Source organism: Aethina tumida, chromosome 4 (genome assembly GCF_024364675.1).
Source record: "Aethina tumida isolate Nest 87 chromosome 4, icAetTumi1.1, whole genome shotgun sequence".
Classification (NCBI taxonomy): domain Eukaryota; kingdom Metazoa; phylum Arthropoda; class Insecta; order Coleoptera; family Nitidulidae; genus Aethina; species Aethina tumida.
Window position 1 is genome coordinate 26,445,824 of NC_065438.1, and position 14,215 is coordinate 26,460,038.

Sequence of the window (14,215 nt, forward strand, 5' to 3'; positions counted from 1 at the left end):
TCAAATAATTTTTTAATGTTTAAAGCTTAAAAATGTATAATTTAAAATATTTAAAAATATTTTTTTATTTTTTTACATCTTAATCTAATCTTATATTTGTTTAAAAATTCTGGGAATTTAACTTGCTATATCCTAATTAAAAGAAAATATTTGTTAAAATAATAAAATAAAATAAATTATCAAAGACACAAATTCTAATTCAATAAAAGGAACAAAAATCAATTGGTTTAATTAATTTAGGCGTTAACTAAAGTATATATTGCTTTTTTCTTCTTGCAAAATTAATTCGTACATCAAATCAGAAAAGGCTGATCAAACAATGCGTGCGTAACAAAAATACAACAAAACATATTGTTAACAGACGGCTTTTACATCGCTTGTTGAGTACTAATTTATCAAAATCGCTGACATTTAAATGGATATTATTTGACGTTAGATATCTTAATCTCGACCGGGCTTATGATAGTTCATTTTTCAGTAGAGGACCTATCTTGTATACTTACAACACTGTACATCGTTGCTATTGTTGATAAAATCAGATGCCATCAATTCAGTACGTTAAGATAATCGAAGGCAGTTTTTTTCTGTTGCCACAATCAATAATCGTGACGGTGATAAAATTGAGAAATTCGGAAGGATTCGATCGTGGAAAAAAATGACGGGAATTAATGGTTCTTTTTGATGCAAGTGCGTGCCGTTTTTATACGTGAATAACGTGAGACTCGACGATTATTTTTGTATAATACTTCCGCAGTTTCGTGTCAAATTGAATCTTAAAAAAAACGTATTAATTCGAGTTGCCAAAGTTAAACGTATTAGGTTTGGATTGACTGTTTACGGAACTGGGTGCCACTTTCATACAAGAATTTCAAATACAACCATAAAATTATAATAGGAAAACCATTATCATAAATTTCAAAGCAATTAATTAAAACCGCGTGTGTTTTTTTATCAATTTCTCCATACTTACGTTAAATTTTTGTTTATATATAGAACATGTTTATGTAAGAAATGCAGTTGTAACATATGATGAATACCTACTTATTAATAGTGTCTCCGAGATGTCAATTAAGTAGAAACGTTTTCAAGAACAAAATAAGATCGACTGTAACTGGAATTGAAGTGAAAAGCTTACTTGCCTTTTATTTATTTAAGTACAAATTGATTCTTACATAATATTCTTGATATTAATCATAGTAACAAGCTAGAGTAAAATACATATAAAATGATACACCACCATCAAGTTTTATTTAATTTTAATACTAAATTATTTTAGATACTAAATAAAATTACTATTACAGTAGTTTTATTGGGGAAAATTAAATTTCTTCTTATTTTTATTAGCAATTAATTAATATAATATAATTATAATTAATTTAATATAATTACTTATATATTATAATGGTACTTTAAAAATGTAATTGTTGTAACCAAAATGATGTCATATACCACTGAAATCAAATAAATATTTGGTGTTGTTAAAAAATTGATTCAAATTATCTTTTCTAAAATATGTTAAATATGGTGTTCTGATGTTTTCCTTCAAGATGCCATTCTAAGGCCCTCTTCAGTCGTATTGTGAATCCTGATTAAATTTGTACATTATATTATTCTTTAGTTAGTGTCAAAGACAACAACTAAAGTGTATCTTCAACTAAATTAACTGTTCCTGTAAGACAAACTTTGGACATTTCAATTCATCAAAATTTTGTCATTTGATGTGAAGTGGAGTTTCTCCGCTATTGAAACAAAATAATGTCATATATCACTAAACTTTAGTAAATGGTTTGCGGGTATTTAAATTGTTTCAGTAAAAATATTGTTTTTCTTCATTTTTTAAGAACAATCTGATTGACTATAATATGTACTTCAGTTATTAATGACATTTCAAAAACATTAGCCAATATCAACTGGATTAACATTTCTTTAAGGCAAACTTAATACATTGTTCCAAAAAAGAAGAAATAATAGTTGTGGGCCAATTTATCTAAAATTTGTTATTAGATTAAACCTATTTATTTAAGAAATCTAAATTTCTTCTTATTTTTCTTAGAATATATTGTTGCTTACATGAGATATTCCTGAATTTTTAATTACTGATCAGACTTGTGGTCTATAATGTAATTACTGTGTTACGATGGTACCTTTAAGATGTTAAGTAGAGCTGCAACGCTACAAGAAGCAAAATATATCACTGAAATTAAGTAAATATTGAGAGAGATCTTTAAATAGTTTCAGTAGAAATATTGTTGTTCTTCATCTCTTTGAAAAAATGTACAACTTGATAAAATTTGTTGACAATAAGGTGCTTTAGTTTTTAATGACATTTCAAAGACATCAGCCAAAGTCCAACTTCAACTGGATTAACTTTAAGGCAAACTTGGTCTTATAAAGTATATTTACTTAACAAATCTAAATTTCCTCTTATTTTTCTTAGAATATACAGTTGCTTAAATGAGACGTCCTTGAACTTCCAATTATTGTGTTGTGGTGGTACTTTTAATATGCCAAAAGAGCTGCAAGGCTACAAGAAACAAAATAATGTCATATCATTGAAATTAAGTAAATAGTTTCTGAGATTTTTAAAATTATTTCAGTAAAAATATTGTTGTTCTTTTTTTTGAAAAAAAATGTACAACCAGATTAAATTTGTTGAAGAATAATATTTGCATTCTAATTAATCAAATTTTTGAATTATCTACATAAGAGAATTACTGTATTGAAGATGCCACTTAGAACTACAACGTTGTACCAAGCAAAATGATTTCATATATCATTGAAATTAAATAATTGTGGTGTCCTTAAATTGTTTCAGAATAAATATTATGTTATCTTTTATCTTTTCGATAAAATATAAAACCTGATACTCTAGTTTTAACAGTGTTTCAAAGACACCGACCAAAGTGTGGCTTCAATTAAATTAACTATTTCTTTAAGACAAACAATATATAGCTCCAAAAAAAGAAAAGATAATGATGCAGTTCTAATTATTTTAACATTATTTTAACTATGTATAAATATATTTACTTAAGGAAACTAAATTTCTTCTTCTTTTTCTAAGAATATATTGTTGCTTACATGAGAAATACTAGAACTCCTTCCTAATTACTGTAAATTAGATTTGTGGTCTATAATGTAATTACCGTACTATAATGGTACCTTTAAGATGCCAATTAGAGCTGCAACGTTGCAAGAAGCAAAATGATGTCATATATCACTGAAATTAAGTAAATAATTTGTGTTATTTCTAAATTGTTTCAGCAGAAATACTTTTGTAACTATCTTTTCGGAAAAACTGAAAACTTGATTAGATTTGTTCACTATAATGTAGTCCGGTTACTAATAGCGTTTCCAAGATGTCAATCAAAATAATAAATTACACGTCTTCAACTAAATTAATTGTTTCTTTAAGAGAAAAATACTTCTGATTTAGTTGATTTAAAATTTGTTATTATATACCTTATTTTAATAGTGTATAAATGGGTCTGGTAACTGGCTGTAGGTAATACATAAAGTGGAGGATATCCAAGTACATGCAAATTATCAGCTAGTCGCATACCTTGGCATTTAATGCGAGTATTATCAATAAATGGGTGCCCACAAGCTTCCCATAGAAACCGATCGGCCGTATATCATTCGGACATGGCCCGATATAAAGTCCGCCGCGCACCTTCGAGAAAAGTCGGCCTTGTCAAAGCATTCTTCGGCGCCGGACACAGTCCTCTTCCCGGACTTCTAATTTCAGCATGTGACTTGTTTTTGTTGTCAGTCTATTCATCAACGTTGCGGACACACGGCCCCGGTCCGGACCTGAAACAATCGAACGGACCAACCGTATCTCTGCCCCGCGGGACAGGACACTTCTTTACCGACGCATGGAATTCCGGATCGAAGGACGAAATTTTCCCACAATCGTTTTTTGGGAAACTGTGCCACCGATGGTGCGGTCGCACCGTTGAATTCCTAGGGCTGGCAGTTTTTTTATTACGTTTGTTTGTTTCAGAGGTCCTTGGGATGATTTCCCAAGGAATTTGTCTTTTGCGTTGTTGGGATTAGTTTGGTATTTGCGAAGAGGCCATCACTAAACTTCCACGTTGTCATAGACGTTGATTTGTGTTCATTAACTCTTAGCATCAGCTAAAGTAACAAATGGACCAATATTGAAATTTATGATTTACCTTCAGCATCAAATTCAAGTCAAACTCATGTTACACACTTATATCGCGAGTTCATTGATTTATATTCTCTAAATAAAGGTGTGAAGTGCTCTGATTCATTGATACGTTATCAAAATAATGCAAAGAATTAAATTCCGGCTGATACAACTAATAGTAATTTATAAACAATTCATTTCATGAAATAATCAAAATTCCTACATTACACATATTTAAATTGCCCACTTACATAAATAAATCAGTGGTAAACCGTTCGATAAATTTAATTATTTATTGAAAGCACATATCGATGCTAATCGGGCAGTTTATCAAAGGCATCGATCTTCCTTAAGTAATGATATGGTAATCGAGAAACTAATGACAAGCTAATGATTATCATACACTATCTCTTTAATGAATTTTACTGCCTATATATCAATAATGCAAATCATATTAATCAATTAAACGAAGAATACTGAAGTCACCGATAAGAATTCTTCTGCTACACAAGATGAGACAGCTTGATAACATCACTTGCGATGTGTACCAAAGTGCGCAGGAAGGTAAAACAATAGACTAGAAACAAAAAAGTTATTTTCCCACAATATACACAAATCATCCAGACTCTATTATAACACATTTTCTGAAATGGCAACGATGATATGGTCTGTTTCGTTTGGATCTGGTCATCACCGTTTACTACCAATAAAAACGCAAGGTTAACACTTTACACCTGCTTAATTTATTTCGCTCTTAATGCCGTACGTACATGTAACATTTCTCAGAATGGTACCAAAGTCATTTAGCCATGCTGCGAACTAATCTTGATTCCATGCGACTTTGCGTCTTTTTGCACATTTATTACTGGGATAATGGACATTTTATGGTGGAACAACACCTTTTTCTTGGCCACTGCAATAGATCTTGCTGCGATAGCTTGTAGACAGATTTTTGAACACGTTATGTTCTCAAAATGAAAACAATTCAGTTCAAGTACCAACGTCAAGTTTTTGTTATAACAGAAAACTCAGAGGTAATTTTGATCTGGTTATTGAAAGATTAATAACATGGTTTTAATGAACAATTTTTGGAACTCAAACTATTTGTGTCAGTGGTTGAAAGGTTGTTTTGTAGGAATCAAAAAACACAAGATAAATTAACATAGACTGCATTATTTTCAAATATCAACAACTAAACTACAAGTTAATGGCTTACTACTGCTCTTTGAGTGTGATGTTTAATAAAGAAGCTGAAACTACTGAATATGCAAATAGCATTAATTGATTATCATTTAAATCAATACTTATAACCGCTAAATGAATATTTTATCTTTGATGATATAAAAATATCAAATTGAATACATTTTTTATTAACAATAATTGCAATGTATATTTTAATTATTTTTACTAAGAAAAAGGTTGTCAATGAATTGTTGTGTAAAGCTTTGAATAATAATTGAATAAGAAAAATGATGAATTTGAGTTTTATTTAGAGATTCGTGTGTTCAAACAATAAGAACAAAATGTCAAAATATTTCATTAATTGATGTGTAACGTTTTGAATAATAATTGAGAGAGAAAATAAATTGAATGTGAGTTTCAGTTAGAAATGTTTGTGTTCAAACATCAACTAATAAAATAATAGTCAAAATGTTTTAAGAATTATTATATAAAGTTTTGAGTAATAATTGAGAAAGAATTTAATTTGAATCTGAATTTTTATATTCAAACATTAACCAGATAAAATTGTCAATCTGTTTTATGAATTGTTGTATAAAGTTTTGAGTAACAATTAGAAAAAAAATCTAAATTTAAATTTTATTAGATATTCTATTGTTCAAACATCATGAAGAAAAAGTTTTCAAATTGTTTCATGAATTGTTGATTAAAGTTTTGAATAAAAATAGTGATAGAGAGATATGATAAATGTGAGTTTTACTAAAAAATGTTATGTTCCAACATCAACAAGAAAAAATTGTCCAAAAGTTTCATGAATTGTTGTATAAAACTTTAAACAAAAAAATGAAATATAAAATATACTGACTCTGAATTTAATTTAGACGTTGTAAACAGATTATACATTGAAAAGAATTTTTTTCTCTAAAGTTAACAAAATACACTTTTAATCTGTTTACTTTAAATGAAATGAATTGAAAACATAAATACAATAAAATTGTAATTTGTTGAAAAAATCTATTATTTATAATAGAAATTATGATAAATGTAAAATTATGTGTCATTTTTTATTAAGTTATTTTGATATAACTGTTAATTAATTTTTTATGTTTATAACAATTTATTAATAAACTAACAACTGGTTCTGGTGTTTAAATAAAGTGAATCTTCACTTGAAAGAATTTCTTCTTCTTTCAAGTGAACTTTCTCTATATCCAAAAATATATTCTTAAATTTTAAGTCCAAATTAAAGTGATTTATAATTATTTTTAATCAGCTAAGCAAAGCTGTAATATTTTTGAAATAAAGTATATTTTTGAATATTATACTGGTGCTCCTGACAATGATGATATTAAGATAAGCAAAAGCTCAGTCTTTAAGGCTAACATTACCTATAACCGAGAAAACCGTATTTTTGTTATCGTTGATCTGAAACGTAAACAAATGTGCGTCAACCTAAATACAATGTTCACACACCCACCAGAAACCAGTCGTCAAAAAATTTACATAAAAATGATCACTAGCATTCTTTCAACAAAAAATCTTGCTTGCATTCCATGTAAACGGTTAAAATCAATTAATTAACAAATCTGAAATTTGCAAAATGCTACAAAACACGTAATTTATTGTGGCACATGAGCGAAAATTAGCAAAAAGCGTGTCAAAACGTTTTAAATACAGAAGGCGGAAATTTCAGGCATACCTCATCCAGATCAATATAGAAAAGCATTTAAAATATGCAAGCTAAAGAGCCATTAGTAATTGAAGTAATTTTATTACATTGTATTTAAATGCAAACACGAGATAATATGAATAAAATAAATATTTATATTAATGGTTGGATTTTCGTAGCATTTATTAACATATACGTTTTCTTCTGAAATGCGTATGCAATCATTGAATGTGAAAAGTTGGAGATTCCAATCGATTGTGGTCTTGGTAAAATAACTTACTTTGGCGGTTTGGGAAAAAACTGTCGCTTCATTTCTTTACAAGTTGTGTCACAGTGCCAATTATTAAATAAACAAAATACTAATTTTTAATTAAACATGCGTAAGGTAATTTAAATTAACAATTAACTTGACAAACATTTGTTGTTGCAGTTCAACGTGCAGAGGATCCAGGACGCGCACTCGCTCTCGCAGCCCGGCTCGAGCGGCGGCGGTTCCGGTGCCGGTTTGTCGTTGGGCGGCGGTGGCGGAGGCGAAACTCACCCCGCGCTGTCCGCCGCCCATCATCCCCACCACCCCCTCTACCTTCAGGGCTCGGCGCACAGTTCGGGCGGCTCGGTGAGCTCGGCGGGGGGCGCCTCGCCCACCAGCCCCCTGCGGCCCGGCAAGGAGGAGGACTGCAGTCTGCACGGCAGGAGTAGCACCGAAGGTAATTGTCCTTAAGGGGTTTTTAACGGTTTTCTAATTGGACGACCGGGGCGCACTAATCAGTCGATTAACACCGGTGATGTTTTTGTGAAAAACTGTTTTTTAATGGAACTGTTGAACCTATATATTTTGAAAAAAACTTTTTTGTAACGTTTAGTTTTATACGAGTGTTATAATTATTTATGAAAATAGGTTCTCAATTTTCTTAATATCTTAATATGTTCAATTTTTCATTATTGGCATTTTTTTAAATAGTATGATTGTATTGTAAAAGTAAGGTTATATCAGAAAAAGTAAGGTTAAGTTGCATTTGGTCAAATTAATTCAGATAATTCTAATATTTTTTATTCAAATTTGGGTTAAACTATTTTAATAAAATTGTTATCGATAAAAATATTTAAATAATAAATAAAATTAATAAAATAATTATATTATTTTATATAATTATTTTTACTCATTAAATTATTTTAATATATCTTTCTTAATTAATTAAATTAATTGTAATGTAATATGAACAAATTTTTAATACTATATATTATTAAATTTATCTTAAAATGGCTTAAGTTAGATTAAAATGGGACAGGTCAGTACAGATTTAGATGAGGGTTGGTTATATTTGGTTAGGTTAATTTAAGTTGGATTAAGTCAGGCCGTTCTCTAATTTATTTTATTGAAATCTTGATTAAAATATTTTTATTGGTAAACTAATACACAAAATAAATCTTAATTATAATTGTTAAAATTATTTAATTATTTATATAAATTCTAATTTCAAATTTTTTTATTATTTTAAACATTTAATAAATAGCATGAATTATTGTACATTTTTTGTTAGATTAGATTAAGTGAGATTGTAATCAACTATTTTTAGTCAAATTGGAATTAAAACATTTTTGTATGGAAGTACCCATAAACATAAATGACAATTTATACGTTTCTTACATGCAAAATAAATAGATATTTATTATATATTTGATTATAAACTATAGAATTTAAAATCAGTATTAAGACACATCTTTATACCATATTTATTATATCTATATCAAATACATATTGCAAATATTTGAGCTGGAAATACTCTTAACAACTAAAATCGTTCAATTCATTAGGTCACATATTTAATAAAATTTTATTTTTAAATTATCATAATAGAAATATTACGCATAAAGTATATTTTAACATATTATGTTGGTTTTAATGTCCTCAAAAATGCCTTCAAAAATGGTTAGGATGGGTTATATAAGGAAAAATTTATAATAGGTTATGTTACATCGACCTAGATTAGGTTAAGTGAGACCTTACCCTAACTTTTTAATCCAATTTTGAGTTTTGATATACAAATATCCATAAAAAATAAAAGTGTTTTTACATGTAAGGTAAAGAGGTGTTTATATTTAACTGCGAACTATAGAATCTAAAATAAAGATTATCACAGATCGTTATATTTATACATATTTGTGTTGCGGGTTAATAAAGTTGCCCATTTCAACGAGCTGTTAACATCTAAATTTTACGGTTGTCAGGACCGTTACAAAAGCTCTGAACAACCGACCACGTTCGACTCGTAACTTATACCATTTTATTGTTTTTTAAATAACCGTTTGACGTGTTTTAATTAATCAAGATCATGTAAAAGTCAAGGAGCTATAAAGAATATTATAAAACACTAATAATTTTTGTTATCCATAAAACTTATTTTATGTTTTTGTAGGATATGTTTTTTTTTAAGATGCTTAGTTTATTTTTATTTGGTCAATGTTAACGAGGGCATAAATCTTACGACTTGAAATTTGTCGTCAATTATTTATTGGACTGCGCCTGTTTATTTTCCAATAAAGTATTTATAGATACAACATTGTTATAAGTTGACATTTCTTGATAGCATTAATTTCAAATTAAATCTTAAACCTATGAATCTGCAAGAAAGAGATAAAAAATTTACATAAAAACATCAGGTAAAAAAAAGATTTGTTTTCTCGGGTTTGGGACTATCGAATTACACTACAAATAAATTGTCACATCAAAGTGCTTTTAGAAAACAGGTCCTATAAATATATGTGGCGATTGGAATCTATTTAGAGCTTGAGCTTGACTAGTTTTTACATGATTACAAGATTCACTTAAAAATATCGAATGAATCATTAGAGTAATTGATGAGCTTTTTTTTCGTATGTATGTATTAAGTCAACAAAAGAAGTATGAAGTTAAATAAAATCAATGTATGTTGATAAAAATAGAACATGGAGAGGAAAGTGGTGGTAGCTTTCTGAAGCAACTTATTATTTACAACGACTTGTGCTAATAGCAAAAGAATGCTGGATTTCTGCAATTAAACATGTATTAACCTTACTATTTCTGTTAATATGGTTCGCAATTGGTATAAAATGACAGTTGGTGCTAGTAAAACATTTTTAATTGCTGTCTAAATGTGTCACAATTGTAATTTGAAATTTTTAGTTTTCCATATGCTCCAACGAAAGTCAAAACTCTAAAAGGGGGAATAATTAATATTATTATTTAGGGTAACTAAACATTTTAAAATATGTATATTTTTTTGTAACAAAAGAATATCTATAAGACCAAAATTAAAATATAATATAAAATTCAATGAACTAAAGAAAGAATTTAATGTGTAAATCGTAATCTCCTTTAAATATTTATTTTAATAATAGGATTAAAAAGTCAATAAATTAAAATACCTAACAACAAATCCACTTATTTATATGAGTACAAAAGGTTTATAATTTAATTAATAATTTTGAAAATATCTGAAGAAAATATATTTAATATGATTTTCTTGTATTTAATCTAATTTTAATAAATATACTTAAATAAATAGAATATAGAAGTTTCTATGAAAAATATTTGCTTAAATTAATTAGGTATTATAATAAATATAAGGTAGCTTTTTATTATTATTAATTTTAATTCGGTATAATATTAATACAATAATAATAATATTAACAATATAATTTAATAAATAAATATTTACAATTTTTAGTTGTTTTTTCTAGTACTAAAAATTATTTCTTATTTATATTGATAAATTAATAATGTATTTTATTTTTTATAATTTTTAAACTGACAAAATGATATTTTGGCGTATTTTTTAAGTAAACTCAAACAAAAAAATAAGAATTTCTTAGCAAATTAGCCACATTTTAAATTAATTTTAATTCAAATATTAAAACATTTTATGATAATAAAAATATAGCTCTAAAAAATAAAAAAATTAATATTACTTAAATTCATTTAGGAGAAAACAAATATTTTGATATTTTAGTATTGGAATAAATAAAAAAGAAAATTTATTTATGTATTTATAGGATGATATTTCTAAAAGAAAATTAGAAAAACTTAATAAGAAAAAAAAATTGCACACATTGTAAATTTAATTTGAGTAAATTAGTCAATTCAAATTATCAATTAATCAACACTTAAAAAATGTCGCTTTTAAATTTTTATGTAATCTAGAGGAAATTTATTAAATAATTGTATACAATTTTTGAATATATATTAATTAAAATTAAAAATTATGTCATATTAATCAGTTGATAATTATTTTAATTCTAAAAATTATTATATTTTTTTAAGTAATATAACATATAAATATTTTACAAAATAAATTTAATGAATTCTATAGACCTAAACAATAATGTATATTAATTTTTTCTCTAATTATTTTAGAATTATGAAATAATTTTATAATAAATTATTCTAAATTATATATTTTTCAAACAATGTAGAAAAATTTAGAACTTTCTTATTGACATTGTAAATATATTCGAATAAATTACTTCGTTTATTTCATAAAATGAAAATAAATCGATAAAATAGGTTGGATTAAAGCGTCTTCAGTGTTCTTTGAATGACAAATATTTATTTGTAATTAACTTTTAAAAATCTTGCTGAAAATATTTTTTACTTTACTAAAATTAAAAATAAAACAAATTAAATAAAAGGAGAAATATCCCAAATTCAAATTTGCAAAAAGAACTATTTAGTAGTAGAATAAATTATTAGTAAACTAAAATTAAAAAACAAAACATGTAATTTATTACAAACATTATGCATTCGGTCCGAAATAACTGGAAGACATGTGTAATTATGCCAGTATGTAAATCGATGACACTTTTTGCGCCTCATTTGTCCGTTCGGGTTTCGAATGGTGATTTTTTACAATTAAAAGAATCAATGCACCATAGTAATTCCTCGATGATTCCATAATATGGTACCGAGAATTAAACCCCGTGGTACTTACATGGTACCTTTGAAGTAGCATTCAGAAAAAGCGCCGCCATTGTGTTCACGATAAAGTTGCCTCGCCAAGGCTAAAGTTTGCGAGCAACTTTTTTTTTATTTCAACATATTTCTCGTTAACTAATTAATGCCGTGGAATTTGCTCCGTGCAATCTGGCCAAAATTAGTCCTAGTGGACGATCATTTTAATATCGTTTCAAAAATTAAAGGTTTTTGCGCATCCTTTGTACGGGACTCCGGGGGCACAAATAATTAATTGTTTCTGAGAGGAAGCTATTTATTATTATTAAGGATAATTATGTATATTAAACACTGGGTTTTTAAAAGCGGCGTTCAACTTAAATCGTCAATAAGAGCTTTTTTTGGTTAATCGGATGTCGCTTGGGTTTGTTTTATAATAAAACGAATCGACGGCATACGAATTGAATTACTCGAATGCTTACTTATTTTACTTTATATTACACATTAGATATTAATTATATGTATGTAAAATAAGTCTTATCAACTTTTATGCCGTTTAGTTCATAATTACTGAAAATAATATGATTTGTTATCTCTGTAATTGAAGCAAAATTGCTCAAATGTGTTATTTATTTTTTGATAATTTGAATATTAACAGAATTAATTGAAAATAATTAAATATTATCTATTCACTTTATATTCTGTAAAAGTAGTTTATATGCGATATAGTAGCAATATACCTCTACAGAGTGACCAAAGATGACTTTCTGTTGTGGGTCTCATAAATTAATCATATATGAAAAATTGATACAACACTCCACCAATAGTACCATCCCTACTACTTATGTATAATTAACTTGACAATGTATGAGTTATTAGTTAAGATAATGTACCGTATTATATTAACTATTTTTAAGCTAAAATGTAATAAACATAACAATTAAAATTGTGAAAAATAATATTGGTGACATATTAAAAAATATTATTTTGGAAGTATTTTTTGGTCAGTGGCAATATATTTATATACAACGACCAAAAATGACTAAATATTTAGGTACAGTTCATTTAACCTCCATTTAGAATTGTTCTCTGAGCAAAACTAACATAATGCTGTTTGTAACACTTTTTTTATCAAATTGTTATAATGTCTCTAATAATTATCTGTAAATGAATTGGCAGAATATGATTAAATTACTATTCAAGATTTAGCTTTCATTAATAATTTTAACTTAATATTGTTACTGCAGTTGATAAAATTTGATTAATATTGCAAATAAATATTAAATGTCATTTCCGAAAAACACTGGAAGATTTAATGCATTAAATATATTTTGTGGATATATTTCTATTTTCTTGAAATTAAATGTTAGTGTTAGTTTAGAATACTGACAAATTTTAATACGTTTGTATGGTACTGAGTGTTTTTCGAGCAAAACTAATGCCATGATGTTCAAGACATAATTTTTGTCAATTTGTTACATCATCCCTAAAAGTTATATTAAGTGAATTGGTAATTTATGAGTAAATTACTCTTTAAAATCTTTCACGCTTAAACATTAAAAAATTCATTGTGCTAAACTCAGAATTGACAAATTTTTAAAGCAGTTGACAACACTTTGGTTAGCTAATATTACAAATAAATATGTCTTTCCAAAAAACACTGGAAGATTTATAGCAATTTTTTTGTCAGTATATATCTATTTTAATTAAAATTTAAAAAATCATATATACTAATTAAATAGTTTATTCAAAATTCATTAAAATATACATAGAAATGTTTGTATTTTAAATGTTTTTTACGTTTCTATAAAAAATATCATTGAATATGTTCATTGTTTAGAAAAGTATTAAAAAACAATATTGTTTAGGCCTAAAGACATAATTTCATTAAATTTACTTTGCAAAACATTTATATTTTCCCAAATAGAATTAAAATATTAAAAAAATATATCGCTATGTACACTATGAGCCCTTTCTCAGTGAAGTTGGCCCAACTAACAAAAATCGTTTTTTTTTTTTTGGAGAAATTTAGCGTGTTATAGACGCACATACAGAGCGTCAAGAAACTATTGACAAACAAAACATTTTTTGTTTTTCAATAGTTAAAATTCTCGAAAGTTTTCATATGTATATAAGTAGTATTCATGGGTAATTTTTTTATAAATTATTACAGCTATTTTTGAAAATTTATTTGGTCAGTAATTTTGATAGCTTTTTATGTAGATATTGTAGAGTTTTCGCAGAACACCTCTATGAAATATTTAAAAGATATTAAATGATTAAATTT

The 14,215-nt window shown here is 26.8% G+C and overlaps 1 protein-coding gene across 1 annotated transcript in view; it reads left to right on the top strand.

Annotated features, from left to right (window-relative positions):
• LOC109594019 (protein vestigial) overlaps positions 1-14,215 on the top strand; it is a 52,492-nt gene that overhangs the window by 14,342 nt on the left and 23,935 nt on the right. The window contains exon 2 of the mRNA XM_020009182.2: positions 7,432-7,708. Coding sequence (XP_019864741.1) covers positions 7,432-7,708 — 277 coding nt within the window. The remainder of the gene's footprint in view (positions 1-7,431; positions 7,709-14,215) is intronic.